General features: G+C 37.8%; 1 protein-coding gene across 4 annotated transcripts in view; it reads right to left on the reverse strand.

The window, feature by feature from the left end:
* Nucleotides 1-19,676, reverse strand: part of FER (FER tyrosine kinase) — a 158,201-nt gene that overhangs the window by 110,849 nt on the left and 27,676 nt on the right. For all 4 annotated transcript variants that reach the window (XM_064735465.1, XM_064735467.1, XM_064735466.1 and 1 more), the window contains 3 exons: nt 6,493-6,676; nt 3,452-3,589; nt 2,501-2,620 (listed from right to left, as the gene is read on the reverse strand). In XM_064735465.1, the coding sequence (XP_064591535.1) occupies nt 2,501-2,620; nt 3,452-3,589; nt 6,493-6,676 (442 nt within the window). The remainder of the gene's footprint in view (nt 1-2,500; nt 2,621-3,451; nt 3,590-6,492; nt 6,677-19,676) is intronic.

Raw genomic sequence — 19,676 nt, forward strand, 5'->3', positions numbered from 1 at the left:
CTCAGAAATGAAATCTTGGAGATACAGTTGGTGATTCCCTGAAAACACTTGCTTGATGACCTGCTCAGGTCAGAAAATCAAACTGAATGCTCCTCTAGGATTTGTTAAAACCAAAGCAGAGCAAGAACACAGAAAACCTTGGAAGGCCTCCCTCTAAACTCTCTATCTGGATTACCTGTTAAATTCTAGTCATTCATCTCAAAACTAATATAGCAACCTTGAAAATATTCAAATAAAGACAACCAGATGGATAAAGGATGAGTAAGCTTTGTGAAAGGCCAGATTAAAGCTAAAAGATAACTCTGAAAAAGAGATCACAGAACAGAAGTTGAACAGAAATTTACATTATTATAGGCAGAAAGGAACAGATTGTTTGTCTTCTCTTTCAAAACAACAGATTAAGAACCATAAAATGGAAAAAGATAAGAGAAGGTTCACAAAATAGGAAGTTAATTTCTGGAATTCCTTGACCAAAAATTCTATGGACAACAGATACTTTTACACACTGAACCTGATTGAAGAAGATCACAGTAGTAAAGTACTCCCAAGGATATTATAAACTACCTCCACAGCCATTAAAGACATTTGTCTCAAAATATTTCAGAGGTTAAAATTATGGGAGACTACGGAATTAGCATTATATGATCATCCTGGCTTTGTTCTCTCAACACTTTTTCCCAGTTATCTAACATGGGAATGAAGAAAGTTGAGTGTCTGTCTTTGGTCTGGCCTACCAGGGCTTAACTGCCTTTCTCACAACCCTAAATATATACCAGAAAGTGAACACCTTAATGACAGCAACACGAAAAAGGGCTACCTGATTTGTGTTCCATAAATAATGCTACACCATAAAATTTCTCCAATTTGCAGAACCCTTTCAAGTGGATGAATGGTTTGCAAGAGAATACTATGAAAATTGTACTGAATATATATGTAGGTAAATATACAGACATACATTTATAACAAAATTATATACTTCATCAGAAATGTTAATTAGAAAAGCAAGATTTCATCTCTTTTATTTAGATATGCTGCTGTCATATTTCTAAACAGTTGGATACAAAAGACAAGCCAAAGGCAGAATTTTAGAAAAATTTTAATATTCCATTTAAAAAGGAGGCTAAGTATTTATATATTTCTTGCTGCTGTGCTTAAGTAAATCAAGATGTACAACATCTCAGAGTTTAGGCAGGAATAATCTCAATACAGTAATGATGCAGAATATATTAAAAAGAGAAGCATGTTTAAGGGAATTGGGGGGGTTTAATTATCATGGGATCTTTTCATAAGGTAAAGCTTCCTCATGATTAAGAAGGCAGATACTTCATATTAAAAAATATTTCAGTACTTACCAAGGGAATACATTTACAGAAAGTAATCAAATTATACAGAAAAAAAAGAGAGGATGATTAACAGCCTTAAAAAGAAATTAATAAAATCCCGAGTTTCTGTCATGTTGAGAAAACACGGGGCTGGAGAGTAACCTGCAGAAGACACTGCTATATGTTTACATTTGAAAATACTTCACACTAATTTTGGTTTTCAGAAAAGCCTACAAAAAATAAAGATCACAGTTTGATTAAGGAAGTCAAATTAAAGAAAATAAAACTAAATGTAAAAATTCCCACAATATGTCATTGATGTCTTATTTGCATCAGTTTTACTTTATAAGGGGAAAATATTTCAAATAAGTCTCACATGAACTGAAATACAGTAGACACAGCAAAAACATCAACCAATGAAATTCTAAATTTCCCATTTTTAATGCACGATTAACAGTTGCAATCCCACAGATGACCACGCAGGACCATTTTATGTCAAAAGTTGAGGCCAATAATATACAAATATAATACTCTCAGCAGTCGATTCATTCCCCATAACAAATGATTAAAGGTGAACTTGGTAAAAGTAATGAAACTATTTAACTAGGCAATATATTAAGAAAACACAGAGAGGTAGTTCATCACCCCGTATAGCTAAAAACTGTGAAACACTATACAACTGCTACATCTGTGTTACTAAGTTAATGTACTCTAAAGGTTACAATAATGAATCACAATCTCCTTTAGAAAACAAAAGCGAACACTTAAAAAACAAGATAAATTTATTCATGAAAATTTTCTACACTGTGATTTAAATCACTGATCACATAACTCTACTCAGTGATTTCATCAAAATATTTTGCTGCTTCTTCTAGGGTAGTGAATGTGGAAACACTTTTGGGAAAATGAACCAGCACCTTCCCAAAGAGGACTCATCACAGATTTGGGGCATTTTATTAACTGGCACAAAGAATTGCATAAAGTTTTTGAGGAGACTAAGGAGAAGGATTTTGTGCAAAGAACAGTACAACCAGAATGGGAAAGAGTCTGTACCCTGAAAATACTACACATAGAAATTGGACCTTAAAAATGGAGACACAGCCATGCAAGGATCTAAGTGAGCATAGATATAACACAGACTAGCATTTCCAAAGGATGAAAGATTTGTAGAGACTTACATGACTTGCAAACTTTCTGCTGTTAAATTATTCCACATGATCTCATTAGCTTGAAGGTTTTCATTTTCTTCTAGTAAAGAAGTATCAAACTCTATTTCTTGTTCAACAACTTCTGATGACCTAATTTAGTAAATAATTGTTATCATTTAAAAATCAACATGTATCTTTGAGTGGATCATAGAGCAAATCATTAGGTTTTGAAGTATTTCATTAACTAGATTATAGCTAAAATTATTTATGACATATTAGGATAGATAGCAATTGGATACATATTCTTTTTCCCGTAAAAAAACCATAATTCTAAAGTCTTATGAGATAAAACACACTACAGTTCTTGGAATAAAGTTCACAGCACAATCAAGACTCTCAAAGACTACCAATGTGAACAGGTGCCTGTTATCTGCTTCCATCACAAACTTGCACATAATGACCACGAATTCACAGATAACCATAACAAGAAGAAAACGAAAGAAATCTTACAGCTATTTTTTCATACAGTAAAACAGAGTAATAGTTCAGTAAATGGGAAATACACTTTTTAATACACGCAGAGCATGTGTTATCTGCATGCTCTGAAGTCTCAACCTGCAATAACTGCAGAGTTGACTTTAAACTAGAACAAGTTTAAAGTTCAGCCCAGAATGCAAATTGCATCCAAATAAACAGCAAACTGGCTCACATTGAGTCTAGACTGCAATGTGTAGTCTGCTGTCAGTATCAAAGTCCTGGCTATTCTCATGTAACTGGAAATTTGTTTTTCTAGAACCAGCCAAACAGACTGTTCAGCCAGCTTTCTGTATCTGCAAAGTAAAACAATTTTCAAATGAGGATGAAGTTTTACAAGAAACAAGGTAAAAGGAATCAAACAGAAACAAATTCCTCTGAGCACTTAAACAGTTGGAGTTTAATGCAGGGTTTTCTCAAGAAGAAATATGAGATGAAAATGCTCACCTGTGAGTATCTATGAAGTCATTATACTCAGAGTTAGGGTCTATCTGTTCCACTGAGGTCTGGATCTCTTTATGGACATTCACAATCTCTTCTGTTACAAGACTGGTGATTTCGCTATACTCATCCAAGATCCCTTTTCTAGAAAGGAAAAAAAAGTCTAGTGTATAATATGGCACTGAAGGCACAGATGGCATTGAAGATGCTTCAAATTTTCTATTTGTTGTTTTGACAAAGTCTTGTTCCAGCTGGCTAAAAAGGGAAAAGTATGACAATATATTATTCAAAGAAACAATCTATCATCTGAGGACTTTCTTCTACAGGCTTAGGCTGGCTCTTAAGACCATGCTCCTTCTGTTGATCTCAGTGCACCAACACACAGCATAGCTAAACTAAAAACTGGAGAGATTACAAGGAAAGGGAATGTATATAGTTCAGAAAGGATGCTCTTCTTCACAGAGGACTTGCCACACTTGTTATAAACCACGCGGAAAGTGAGAAACAACCACTCACATTAAAATTTCAAAGGTTTTCTAAACTTCAACAAACACAACAAAGGACTGAATCAGAAAAAGGGCAGCGCTGGGAGCGTCGTCAACTGCCAGAGGCTCATCCTCAAAATGCCTGCTCCAACTTTTATACCCCTGGAGGTCCCATCAGCCAACCCTGGCCCCTCCCAAAGTCTGTCTGTCAACTCTTCTTCACCATCTGCTGACGGAGTCTGCTTTCTTGTAACCTGACTGAGGTCATGTGTTGTCATGCAACAAGCTTTTCCATTCCCAAAGGCACTATACAAGGGGCACAAGTACACACCCTCCCTCCACATGACCCTGACAACCAAGGCTGTCCAATGACAACAATACAGGAAGGAAAAGGGGACTATGGGGAGAACAGAGGGTGACCAAACAAACTACTATAACATAACCATACATCAACAAAAACTTCTCCTAACATACACACAATATTAATCTCTTAATTGTGAGAGCCAATCATCACATTATCCATTCATAACACTGAAGCTTTTCATGTTTCATGGCAAAATATATTCTGGCATAAGGCAGAATGATTTACAGAAATGTGTGCATTTCCTTTCAACACTGGCTTTCCATCTTGTTCTAACTTTTTTATATATATTATTCATCATTCAGACAAAAATAAGCATAAATCACAAGTAAGCATACATTTACAAGAGGAGAGAAAATTAACCAAGAAGTTGCTGTGAGAAAGTACAAGCCACTCAACCTTGTCGTCATCTGCTTTCAAGAGTGGGAAAAACCAAGTGGAAAAGGAATGGCAAAGGAAGACGTGGTATTGTGACACTACTCTTATTTAATAACATCCAGTGACACACACTCAGAACACCCTCCTATTCTCCTTAACTTTCAGTTTTCCTTCATCATGTACCTTCATAATTATTTCCTATTTCATTTTTATCTCTGATAAACTTGTTAGCTTGCCAGGATCTGAAGCATGGTGGCCACTCAAAAAACACTGATGAATTTTGGCTAGCCAAATATGCAGAGGAAAAAGTGTAAATGCATTTTTTCTGGATAAGATCTCAAGTTGTGTTTGCTCTGTAAAAAGAGAATGGTGTGATAGGATTTTTTCAGTGCACTAATTCTGAGCAGAAAGCAGGCAAGAGAAGGCATTAAATCTTGTCTTTTTCTGGGAATATGTGTGAAAAAGTTCCAGAAAATACTTCAAGGAGTGTGATGAATAGATAGATAAACATCAACAATAGCAGTGTCATATCTTAGAGAATCTATATCAATTACAATGACAAAAAAGAGGAAAAATATCATCAGCAATATTAATCTATACTTTTTCAGGTCTGAAAAACTAATTCACCTGCAAAATTAGGGTTATTGAGGAAGATTTGCTTTACAGACGTTGTAACACTAAGCTCTACACCTGAAATCAGCATCTCTATATGAGCACCAAAAAAAAGTTAATATAATAGAATCATTTTCCAATACATTCAGAACTCACAAAAAAGTCTATGTAGTGAAAAAAGTATTTTCTACAAGTTTTTACTCCAGGAAGAGTAAAGATAAGTTCAATAAGCTCTTGTTCCATCATAAATTTCCTCAGTTAATTATTACAGCTCATGATTCTAAAACAATAACCTGAATTAGAGCACACATATTTAACTGTAGCCTTTTGCTGTGATCTTACATATAAAATTAAAAGGACCATACAGGGAGTACTACAAAGCTTGATTTCAATACCAGCCCCTGAAATAAAAAAATTAAAATGTTACTGCACAGGGAAGCTAATGATGCCTGCACCATATAAAGTGTGCAGTCCCCAACTCTCGCTCAGTTCCTGTGCACTGAAATAAAGATGAATTCTGAATTCAGAACAGGGAAGACAATGAACTAAAAAAGAGTATTTCACATCTAAATTAAGAACTTACAAAAAAAAGCTAACCACCCCTTTTTTAAGCTAAGACAAGGAGGCAGCATAGTGGTTACAAACCAGAAAGGAGGGCTGAAAGTCCTCACTATCTGTTCTCAGATGTCACCACTTTGCATGTACTCTGTAATGATGTAAGAATGATCTTTTAGGAAAGAGGTCACAGTATTTTTAAGGGGAGACTCCTTACAGAGAGATCAAGTGTACATAATTCTGTTAATCCTAATCCATACCATTAACTATGCATCCGATTGTGGCGCCTCCACAATCACTTTCAAGACAGTTGGGCAGTTTAAACCAAACTCGTTGCTGGTGGAATTTCATAATAATGACAACCAGAGAGGCAACAAACTTGCTATAGTCTATAAACTGAAGGAAACGTCATGAGTTCAAATATAAACACGGCAGTCAATCTGTAAGAATTTATAAAAAGATGGTGTCTTGTTGATAGGCTTAAGTGAGCACTCACAACTACTGTATGTATCAATTGGACAGACTTTTTTCAACTGTTATCCCCTGATATATAAGTAATTAATCACAGTTTCTTATTTTCACCTATTCTTATAAATTAATTAGAATACTACACATAGAAATTTTACAAGTTAGAAATATTTAAGAATACATCTTACAGGGCTTTAATCATTTCTTCTTGCATCTTCTGTAGTGAATCAAGTAACAGAGGAAGTGTAGTATCATAATATTGGTGCTGATGTAATTGTGCTCCTTTCAGCGCCAACACATACTGGTTATGCAACATATGGAGTTTCATAGTGGCTTTTTCACACCGATCTTTGGCTTTCTCTGTCTCCTTTCCTGAGAGAAAACAAAACAAAAATGGTGATTTAAAAAGTATACAGGCCTACAGATGACACATCTGGTAAATTTATGTCAGGTTTGCCTCTTAATCTGCAGTAATTTCCAAGGTACTTCTATAAGGAAGGCAAAATCCAACCACTTCCATATAATTAGTATGATCAAATATCTAGGTTTTAAAGTTAATAAACTTCATAAGAAAAAAGGTTATTTTCTTTGAGCAGAAACGTAAGAATTTCTTATCTAAAAGTATATAAAAACCACAAGTATAAAAATAATACAATATCAACAACAAAGAAATCTCGTATTTCTATCTCAAAGCTTTTCTTTTATTTGCAAAATCATATTTTTAGAAGAGAAAGTGATGTCCTCCCATACTAGATGCACTAAAAATACATTATTTTTTTGTATTCAAGCATTCCTATTGCTACCTATAATCCTAATAAAGCAATGATGCAGTCAGTCCACATGAGCAGCTGAAGCCTCACACTGTTACTCCTGCTCAAAATGCCCAGCTTCTCTCCTACACCCTAACATTCCCCTATCCGGATCAAGATTGGCTCTACAGCCCCAGCTTTGCACCACTGAGACTGGAATTCCTCAAGTTCAAGCTGACAGGACCAGCTGAGAGTTGAATTGCAGAGCTACAAGGTATTTCATGAGGTCACCTATTCCATTCTTTGCCACAGTAACTGCACAGCTACGTGAAGTATGTTATCAACACTTTTTCCACCACAAATCCAAAATGCAGCCCCGCAACAGCTACTGTGAAGAAAATAACCATAACCACAACACACACATAAGCTTTTAATGACATCCTTGCTGTCTTCTTGATATTTACCAAGTATCTCATTACTTTTTCAGGAACTAAGACTATTTTAAATTATTCTCATATCTGCAAATATCAAGCACAGAGTCACAAGTACCTGCACAGATAAATATATACTACCTCAAGCAATCTCATTCAGACTACTGCATTTCTTAGAAACTTAAAATAATTTATGTAAGTAAAAACACGTCTACTACCCATCACAAAGCAGCTGAGAAAAAAGAAAATGTAAGCATTCATAGCTAAATGGCAAAACAGCTGCTTGAAAGCAGACCTTGAAGAGCTGTGTCATATAAGGAATACACAAGGGACTGTGAACTCAAATAAATCAAAACAGAGCAACATTAAAGGCACACTAAAAAGAAGTTGAGGGAAAACCAGTAACAAATCCTCTTTCATATACATTGGAGTCAGCAACCTTGTCAGAAAAAGTAAACAACAGTCACCATATAAAAGGAGCTGGTACAAGAAAAGATTTTTTTTTTGCTTCTGTGATCACTACCTCAGACCTTCAGAGATTTCCAGGATGAAATATTACTTCGTGAAAGAGTCAAAGAACCTCTTTTTTCTAAGCTGTCAGAAAAAGAGGCTGTTGAGAAGAAATGAAATGAGAACAAATTATGAGAACTGGATGGTGCTTAGCTTGGAAACTTCAAAGGTACTTGAGAAAGTTTTAGCTAAAATATTATGATTAGATTATACAGGAGGAAGTAGGAACTCAATGGAGTGTCCCAGGAACATCAGTTGGACTCTGATAGATGAGGTGATGAAGACGATGATGATGATGCTGTCTGAAAGTAGCCATCAGGGAAACCAAATGTGAAGAACTGGAATAAAAGCTGTCATAGCTTGACACTGGCCAAATGCCAAGCACCCATGAAAGCTGCTCCCCCAACCTCCCCTGCCACAGCTGGACAGATGGAAAATAATTTAATGAATAACAGAGATGGGCGGAGAGAAAATAAGTTAAGGAAGGGTTCTTGATTAAGAAAGGGGAGAAAACACTCCAAGGGCAAACCATGTTCAACTTAAAGGTACAAGGCGAATTTATTACTAAAAAAATCAGGGGAGGATAATGAGAAGTCAAATAAGCCCTTAAATACACCTCTGTTCCCCCACTCCCTCCCTCTTTCCCTCCAACAGCACAGGGAGACAGGGCGTGGAGGTTTTGGTCAGTCCATCACCTGAGGGGTCTTCCACTGCTCCAGGAGAGGAGTCCTTCCCCTGTGAGGCCATGGCATCCCTCCCAGAGGAGACAGCTCTCCATGAACTTCTCCATTGTGGGTCCACTCTCACAAAAAACAGCCAAACCCCACCTGCTGCACCATGAACGGTCACGATGGGCAGACACTCCTCCCAAAACTGCTGTGGCATGGATCACTCCAGGGGGTGCACTCCTCCAAGGACAGGCTGCTCCAGCCTGGAAGCAAGGGCCCTCTCTCCACTGGGTCTCTCCCTGGGTCACAGCCTCCTCCAGGCATCCATCTGCCCCAGCATGGGCAGCTCCCCCATGGGCTGCAGGTGGATCTCTGCATTCCCTGTGCACCCATGGGCTGCAGGGGCACAGCTGCTTCACCATGGTCTTCACCACAGCCTGCAGAGGAATCTCGGCTCCAGTGCCTGGAGCAGCTCCACCTCCTCCATCTCCATTGACCTTGGTGTCTCCATGTTGTTTTGCCTCCTCCTCTTCTCTCGATAGGAAAAAACTGTGTCCCCTTTGTTTTGATTTTCCTCTTAAATATGTCATCACAGAGTTGTTACCAACCTCTCTAATTGGCCCAGCTTTGGTCAGCAGCATGTCCATCCTCAGAGCTGTCAGGGATTGATTCTGCCGGACATGGTGGAAGCTTCTGGCAGCTTCTCACAGAAGCCACGTCTCTAGACCCCCACTACCAAAAACCAGGCCATGCAAAACCAACACAAAAAGGTACTGAGAGGTACCTTGAGAGGCACTGATTAAAACAACAATAAATTATAGAGTGAATATTTAGAGAGGTGCACATGGGTAAAGAACTATTCCAGTTTAGTAATCCAAATGCACACAGAAATGAGATCTTGGGGTCAGTACAGCAAGGTTGACAGAAATATGAACTCAGTGTTCAGCAGTTGCTGAACACAATGCTATTTAGCAAAGGAATAGACTGGGTTGTTATGCTACTGATCAAATCCACTTAAAAGTGTGAAATCTGTTGACCTCAAGAAGAATATATCTGATGTGCAAAAGGTTTAGAAAAGGGCATTACCATCAGAAAGGTGGGAAAGAAGACAAACACAGGAAGAGTTACTACAGTGAAGGGTCCTGAAGCACTAGGAGTCTGAGGAGGAACGTGTAAGAACAGACACAGTTAACAGATCTGCACAACGACTTTCAATGTAAAAACCGTACATTTTATGACATTATATGGAAGGAGTAAAAAAAAAAAGACCTTCTTCAATAAGCACACAGCTGACCTATGTTTTCTTCTGGTAAAAGTTATCATCAGCAAAAAAAAAAAAAAAGAAATTTACATGGTTTAACAGTGAAGGGACAAGTATATGCAAAATAAAAATAAAGGGAAAAAAAATCCTGAAGAGTTACTTAGAACTAGGACAGCACTTCTGACTCGGAACTCCCTAGGTAACAAATTACCATGAAGCCAAAGCACATTTCTATCAGTTTGTACTCTCCTATGGCTCTCTAGACACTTGCTACTTCACACCACTGTCAGCTGCATTTCAAACACAGATTAATAAAAATCACTTTAAAAGGATATTATGTCTTTCATTTAATTGAAAACAATCCAACTGCTGACCTAATTTTGTACATGGAAGGTACAGATTTCTTACATTACAATTTGTCTGAATTACTGTGTACAACAAAGACAAAGCACATCTCCAAAGCTGTCACCAGAGAAGAATTTTTCATGTAGGTATGAATGAAACAATCCACTTTAAAAATTTTTGTAGAAGTGTTTTCGAGAGATAACATTCACAAGGCTATCTTAAACTTTAGCCAGACATAGCAGGTTTTGTCTGTGGCATATCACCTAAACTTATGTTTAGATGATATGGAGACTAATTCCCCCCCAAAAAGAAAACACACAGTATTTATCAGTATTTATTTCTAAATGAAATATAGACAATTTATAAGGGAAAAAATAATCCAACACATGACAATAACATCCCAGAAGTTAAATATCCCCAAATATGCATGTCTGACATCAGCACAACAATGTAACAAGAGGGAAAAATCCTATTTTCCTATCTGCCTTAGGAACTAAATTCCTCCTGTATGTACATTATTCCTGACCAGAAAACCTCAACTAATTTCAGAGTATCATACATACTTTCTTCAAATACAGTAGGTTACAGAGTCAACCTGGTCATCTTCAGAGTAAAACATAAACACCATAAGGTCTTTCTGGAGACGGAAAGGTATGTGGTGCATCGGGAAATACTGGAAGGTGACTGAAGAGAGTTTGGAAGGGAAAGGAACAGGTCATGTACAGGTCATGTACATTAGAGGATGAAGACTGGATGAAAAAGGAGAGGACAAAGCTATTGGAAGCCAAGGCTGAAATGTTTTGCTTGCCAGTCCATGCTGTTCAGGAAGCCAGAAGAGTCAGGCAAGGTGGTAGCAGAGGCAAAAATGCTGCAGCATTTCTTGGGTTATTCTGTGTTTGCCTGTTCATACTCAAGCATCCCCTGGGTCAAATATTCTAAAATTATCTCCATATGTCGTAGTTTAAGAGCTACAAGTTGTCTATGCATGTGTTTAAAAGACCTTCCTTATCAGTCTTCAGCTTATGAAATATTAGCACATCTGAAATCATACCATGTACCATCAGGCTTGTGACCTGTAAACTGCAGCAAACCACCTTCAACAGCTAAACTAAACTGAAAATTTACACTAAAATTATCAAATAACTCACAATTTAGTAATACTACATCTCCTTCAGAATAACTCATTAGCATCTAAACTATCTGATTTTTCCATCTGTTTTAAGGACTAAACACTTTTGCTACACATTATTCCTCCAAAGAACACCTCAACTAATTGTGACATAAATCAAATTATCATATTCATTCAACTTTAAATTAGAGCCTTGGATGTATATTTAATTCAGGGAACATAGTTACAGTATTATTTTCATATTGTAATTTATTTTTTAAAGTAGCAAAATGCAGTGAAGCAGCATACACAGTTGTTCTACATGTCAATTAGCACAGAGGAAAACATCCAATTTTCTTTATCTCTACAATGAATTTCATAAATAGATATAATTATAATTCTACTGCCATCAGCTGTTGACAAAACTGTTTAATGTAAATAGAAACTGATGGGTATACAATATGTCACACCATAAACTGTACTGTGTAGCTTGCAAAATTCAATTATGGAAGTTTTATATTTACAGAGAAAAGGCTGGCATTCTTTTTCACTCATTCTGGAGTCTAGTATTCCAATTTCTAATAGAAACTCATTTAAGATTTTACTGCATACAGTACAACACAGCCATCCAGGAAAAGAATGTTTTAGTCTATTTTCAATTAAAAGGCAGATTTGCCAATCCCAAATTCTTGCAACCATAATTGTTAGACTCTTGTGGCCTAATAATCACCTAAAATAGAAGAAAAAATACTGGATGGGACAAAAAACTGAGAAAAATTTTAGCTCATAATGTTAATATTTTTTTAAATCAGCATCAATGTACAGTCCAAATGACTCAGGGAAGCTGACCTTAAAGAAATAAACAATGCAGACAGAGAAAGTTTTCACACATATTTTGGCTTTAAAAGAAATAATTATGCCAGTGAGCTCAGGCTTTTCCCCGTTTTCCCAGGTTTTCCAACTCCTTCCAGCAAGACCTTCGTTCTGAAGTGATGATAAAGTATTCATAAAAGACTCAACAGAGATCATTATAAAGGCTTAGCTCACAACAGACAAACTAAATATCTAGATTTATAGTCCCAGTACTGAAATGTGACCTTTGGCTTCAGCACACAATGAACGCCATCTCATGTAGACATACCAATGACACAATATTACACAAGGCCAGTTTTTGACAATTAATTTAATTTGTTTTCAAAAGGAGCCAATGACACATCTGATGTCACAATATATGGTTACATCCCTTCAACAGAAACACAGTGAGAAACCTTAAATATGCTAACATTGTAGGAACAGACAAACAAAATGAAAAACAGGACAAGGTGACTATCTACACAAATAACAAGAAGGAAGAAAGTCTTTATCTCACATAAATAAAACCGTGGCTAAAAATCCACAGAAACTGAGGACTAAAATATATGTCAGGAGCATAACCATGTCTTGTAGTTCAGGCACTGCAAAAAGCAAACCCATCCAAATTTCTGGGTATAGGTAAGTACAGGGAAGAGGAGCAAAGGCAATGTCATAAGAAATGTGGGTAGCAATGATGCTGCCAGGGGAAACCTGGACAGTACCAAAAGTGACTACAGAGATCTAAGAGCAGACATGAAAAGCACAAGGGATTAGGCCGTGTCCTCCTTAATCCTGCCGGGGAAGAGAAAAGATGCAAGGAGAGCACTGACAATCCAGGCTGGTAAGTAGCTGCAGAACCAGTGTCAGCCACCTGGGTCTATATTCCACAACCATGAGACCATTTTTGCAGACCACCATCTGCTTGAAAGACAGGAAGCCCCTTGCTAAGCAGAATAAAAGTATTTTTGTCAGTAAGATGACTGACCTCATTAGGAGGGCTTTAAACTAGTAACTACACAGGATGGAGAGGGTGACCTACAGTCCTGAGGAAGGAGACTGCTAAGGAAAGGGCACAGTAAGATGGGAAGGGATCAATCACAAAGAAAACAAAACAGGAGGTGCAGGTGGGCAAGAAGATCCCTGCAAAGCACCAGTGTGAGAAGTCCCATAAATCCTTTCCAGGACCTCAACATGCTGGCATGTTGAGGTCCTGGAAATTCCTGTGTATTCCTGCACACAGTGGGGGTGATAAACGTGGTGAGTTGGGTGTCTGCGCACAGCTGTAGGACCAGGATGCTGTCAGGAACACGGAGGCAGAACCAGAGCTATGCAATGTAGAGCTCAGTCTCCTGGGGAAAAGCAGTCCAGGAAGTCAAGGAGAGAGTTGCTCTTCACATGAGAGAGCAGCTGGAGTGCATGGAGCACTGCCTCAAGATGGATGAGGGGTGACAAAGGAGTGATCCTGTGAGTTAGGATTAAGGAGGGAACAGGTGAGGTCCCAAAGAACACTAAGCAGCTTGGCTCCAGAGTTGCTGCAATTTTCTGGATTAAAATCTCACTAAGTATCACATTATTTGATTTCAGAATATTTTTAAATGGAAAAAAAGGAGAGAATCAGAAATTTTGCTATTTTTCATTTTTCTTTTTTTTTTTAAAGGAAGTAACAATCTTCCCCTGAATAAGTATGGAAATCTTGAGCATGTAATAATTTTTAAGACAGAACAAACCTTTCTTCCTCAGTTTGATTTAGAAACTTTTATTTTTGTAAATACCAGCACTAAACTATAAAGCTGACAATGCATACAGTGATCTACAATGAATTTCCCATTCTTTATGACTGCAGTTTTTCAATAATTTTCCAGAACTGCATTTCTTTCCATCTACACATTTTTCCAGCATTTTCAACAACACAGACCATTTCTGAGTGTTTTGCTGTCTTTACATTTGTTTATCAATACCAAAAGTCCAATACAGTCACTTCCTTATTTATTTCAACTTTGGAGACACACCTTTTCACAGAGCAATATTTAATAGTGCCTGGAAAACAACACTCCATTACATTATTTGCTTACATTATAGTACCAAACACACTGAACACATTCTTTACACGCATGGATGAGATGGCTGTGGCTTTCAAATAGCTCTTTTTCTAGAAACATAATTTTTTAACACAGTAAAATATTTTTACATGAGAGAATCATAAAACTTGACTCAGCTACTCCACAGACTGAAACTGGAGTGGAACAGGGTCTTCATCTCAGTTGAATTTTAGTATGGACTAAGCTTACAGCAAGTAATTTAAAAGCCTAGATATGGTGGGGGGAAAAAAGACTACTTTTATACATCAAACCACTGTAACAATGTATAATTACGGAAATTGATTCCAAACACAGTACATTACACAACTTACAGTTAGTTCTTGAGAAAAAAATAATTGCACCCTGCTTTTGGAGGCAATCTTCTACTTCTCCAGTTCTATTTCCTCATAGTTTGTTCAATTTCCCAGATTTTTATTGTGCAATAGGAAAGACACAGGTTGTAGAACTTGCTCTGGAATTGATTGTTCTGTACTACCCACTTAAGTGATTTCAGGACCTTTCTGATCCAAATTAATAAAATTACATATTTCATACTGTAATGCTAGAAACATCTAAATACCATAGGTGATTATGAAAATCACTTCCTCATACAATAGTTCTTATTGATCCAAAAAAAACCACCAGTGACATGACTTTTGAATCATTTGGACTCCCATACTGAGCCCAACTTCACTTCCCTAAAACTAGGCTAGGATATTTCAATTGGAAGGGACCTACAAGAATTACAAGGTTGAACTGCCCAATCAATTCAGGAATAGCAAAAAAATAAAGCGGGTTTTGGAGGGCATTGTCCAAATGTCTGTTAAACACTTGGGGCACCCACCTCTCTGGGAAGCCTGTTCCAATGTTCAAACACTCTCTCAATGAATGAATGTTTCTTAATGTCAAGGCACAGCTATGAGCCCTTCCCATGTGTCCTGTCCCTGGATCCCAGGGAACAGGGATCAGCACCTCCCTCCCTCTCCACTTCCCCTCCCCAGGAGGCTGCAGAGAGCAGTGAGGTCACTCCTCAGCCTCCTTTTCTCCAAGATGGACAAACCCCAACTTCTCAGCTGCCCCTCACTGGACAGCCCTTCCAGCCCTTCCGCCAGCCCCACTGCCCTGCTCTGGGTGCAGCCCAGTGCCTTCACACCCTTCCTCAAGTGAGGCCCAGAAGTGCTCTCAGTGCTCCAGGTGAGACCTCACAAGCACTAAATACAGAAGACTATCCCACTGCTGATTCTCTGTTTGTGCTGTGTTTGATGCACCCCAGATGACATCTGTCACCCTGCTGACAGATGTGGAGTGGGCCATTCACCAGCACAACAGGTCTCCCTCTGCAGGGCTGCTCTCCAGCCACTCCACTCCCAGTTTAGACTTTTAAATATTCCTTTCTACAAAGCAATTTTTATGCAAACTGCTGCCATTAAACTAGGACAGCTTTGACTGTCAGCTCTGTCTCTGGAAACATGCTAAGAAGTTTAGTGGGTGACCAGCCTTATCATCATTCTGCAAAACAAGAGATGCAGAGTGGTCTCAATTAACACAAGTTTTACAATACCAAAATCACAAAGACAGAAACAAGATAGGATCTTCACCTTCAATCTCAAAGGTCTTCCTCCTTTTTATGTCTGGCAAGATTGTTATATTAATCTATTTCTTCAACAAATAAAATCACTTACTCCTTTCTCCACTCAACCAGTTTCTGGGAAGAGGATAGGTTTCTCCCAATTATGACTTGACAAATTAATGACTGAAAATAATAAATAGTTTTGTAATGGGAAAAAAAACCACCAAAATTATTTGTGTATATTTAAAGAGTTCAAATTTACAGAATACCACATCTAAACTTCTGAGTACAGAATCAGTCCACCAAAGCTATCAGCGTAATCTTATGTAAGTAACATAGCATAAAAATATCAAACATGCATGTTCTATATTTTGAACTGCTCTCAGATACTGTCAGGGCAAGCTATTAAGCACCTCTAGCCAATTCTCAGTCCTGTGCCTGCTGGTCTGTGAGGAAAGCACCTCCTGGTGCTGCATGTCTGTGTTAAGAGGAAACAGCATGTCCAAGCTGGTCTCACACTCCATAAGAAGTCACCACAATCTCTTTGCACTCCCTGGGGTTTCCTGCTCTAGAAGCTTTATTTTACACAGAAAAAAACAACCCTACCCCTTCCAAGCAAAAGCTCTGGTAGTAAATATGTGTTGAAACACTTGCAGTAGAGCATTAATTTTAAATCTATGCAGGCTGCTGGCCTCTGTAAGACAAGACCAGTTCAGCCAGTGTTACTTGTTTTGTCTTAACAATATGAGAGTTTCAGTCAAAGCTGAGCTTAAAAAAAAAATCTTACTAGGAGTTTCCCTCATTGCAGCAACAACTCCAGGCAACATATACCACCAGGAAATGTAGCTGTATAATAACAATTTTAAAGGCATCTGAGAATGAATGCACCAGCCACCTAGTAAGTATTTTCTGACCACTTCTGGCCATTACAAAAAATAGTAGGACAATAATTTGATATAATGAAAGCTTTCTAACAGCTCCCTTATTTATCATAGATGTGAGCTTATGCTGCTGTGAAACTTCAGTATGTGCCACAGAAGTCACATCAATTCTGACGTATTAAATCACCTGAGTTGCAGGGAAAACATTCTTACATCAGAAGCAATGTGGTATAATGTGGTAGGTGTACACTTAATATTTCTAGGCTCCTCTAAATCACAATGTTGTCAGTGAACACAAGCCTAGAGAAATGTAATGAAATATTCTTTATGTTGCTGTAGCAGCATAAAATGAAATTATGGTATTAAATACTTAGAATCCATGTATTTTTCCTTTACTGTTTATTTCAGACCCACTGTGTCACGTAAGAGCACTGCAAAATATTTTCTACATTCAATCAGTAATGAACCAGGAGTAAGACTATAATAAACACCTGTAATTAATGTATTTACACAAAAACTGTAGTTTTTCTAAAGAGTATGTTGTATTAAAATTCAGTATAAACCTCCCAAAGCTACACTGGCTCTGTTCCAACTTGCAATATTTACTGATATATGAGCAACTCTTTCACACTTCAACATCTAACACCAAAATAAGCTACAAAAACAGATGCTAAATTTTATTGATGCACTTCCACTTTTTTAAAAACCTGTAGTGAACTGAGTAAATTATTCTTTCATGTTATCATTATTCCCTTATTTATACAGCAGTAAGTAATGCTTAATCAAAAGGTTCAAGGATGAAAATATTTGAAACCCCCATGGACACACTAAACTATACTTAGAGATGCACAATCCTGCAGAAACAAAAATAATTGTGCAAACAGCAAACTTAAGTGGAAGCAGTTACTGATCCAACCAAATGAGATTCAAAATGTAATGAAATATCACACTTGATATTTACAGTTGTCCTACAGTCTCTATTTTGTATTCTTAATACATCATTCATTAAATTATTTCATAGGATTTGTGACTTCTTTGGTGAAATCATGGTTTTTCCATCTGGCACAAATTTTGGCTTGATGTGTTTTTCTACAGCAGCAACATCGACACGCCACATTCTAACCACCTTGTTACTCAGCATCACTGATTAGCACAGCCCTGTAAACACAGACTCATATACACTCTGAGACTGTTACTCTGGATTGCTGTTGGAAGATGTTCACACTATGTTTTGTCAGTATCGCACATACAGAATGTTTCACAGGGCTGTCAATTTCATTAAAGAAAAATAATATAACAAGCTCTTGTCTTATATTTGTTCCAAAGACCCCTGCATGCCTTATGACTCCAATGACCCAGTTCTGCAAAGGAACATGCTCTGCATTCCCACTACACATACTTTGTGGAGTTTTTTTAACAAAGCTTTCTAATCCAGAAGAGAATACTGCATCCAATCTGTCCACAGAGTCCCAAAACCTGAAGCACGCCTCATTTAAGAGGCACTGGACTAGTTCAGCTTGCTGACTTCATCCTCTCTCTGCCTGTTATCTCTTACCATACATTAAAAAACATAAGAATGAACGTCTGGGGGAAAAAAGGGCAGAAAATTATCATGCAAATGACGAACATCAACCAGACTGCCTGACACCTGGAGCCTCCATGCACAAGAAAAACCAACCAGACTGCATTTGTGATTCCTATGGTAATCACTGGTCCAGAAAGAAGCAGCTATGCATGACTTACTGGGGTAAGGGCTAGAACAAACAAAATAAATCAGCCATTTCTGATTGAGCCATTAGGCAGACACTGGTGGCCACAACAAGGCAGTGCAAACCAGCCCAAGGTGGAAGCGGCAGCCAAGTCTCAGTGGTACTCCCTCTGCAACACAACAGTCCCACTGCTTCCCTTGGGGCACAAGCAGAAGCAGTGCTAGTAGAGGGTTCCCCAGAACAGCTCCTGGGACACAATCTCACATGCTTTCACCTTCCTCCAAATCTCGACAGCACAAAGTCTTCCATAATGAAGCTCCTGCATTCTTTCAGAAACCAATTCCCTTTTCCCGACTAAAAAACTATCCAAAAATTCCCACCACATGCTTTACCCATTGCTCAAACACTAACAAAACCTGTAACTAACCAGTATTATTATTCAGTCCTTAACACTTACTAATTTTCCAATGGTCCTCCTAGTGTTTTCACCAAAAAACGAAAACACCTGTAACCCTGCATCAGGGTGCCATTGATTCAAAGGGACTACCCACTTCATGGTGCAAAGTATCACACACAGACATTCAAGTTTACCTGAGACTACTTCCTGATTCCAGAAAATCATATCACTTGAAAAGTGATGTTATGTACAAACTTTTAACTGTACAAACTTTGCCAGCCTTTACCCTTATCAGTTAATATCCTCTACCATGTGTGTTTAGCCCAGAGCTTAACATCACTTTTACTAACTCAACTAGAAAACTAGGAAGCAACTGTCTTCACATGCTGAAGAACCAATTGTACCTCTTTCACTATTAGGTTTAACAAACCTACTCTCTCACCAGAAAGCAGCTTTGCTATTCTAAAACAAAGCAGAAAAAGATACTACATTTCAAAATCACTACTCTTGCAAAACAGAGACATTTGTCAGACTACTTTGTGTGATTTTCATTCTTTTCCTGGGGACCAGCTCGTACAGGTGTTGCACGAACTTGTACGTAACCCCCAGGGTAAAGCTAAAATTCTATGTCCTAAGAGGCAGTTTTCCCCTTTGCCTCCAGAGAGGCAAGGCCAGTCACTGTCTTAAAGACTTGTACAGTCCTTTCAGAGGAAGAGATTCTGTTTAAAACAACATTTTACATAAATGAACCTGGATGGGCTTTTTTTAACATATTACTTGCAAGAGTTGATGTCAAAAGATTTTCATTTTTTA

This window comes from Zonotrichia leucophrys, chromosome Z (assembly GCF_028769735.1).
Source record: "Zonotrichia leucophrys gambelii isolate GWCS_2022_RI chromosome Z, RI_Zleu_2.0, whole genome shotgun sequence".
Lineage (NCBI taxonomy): Eukaryota > Metazoa > Chordata > Aves > Passeriformes > Passerellidae > Zonotrichia > Zonotrichia leucophrys.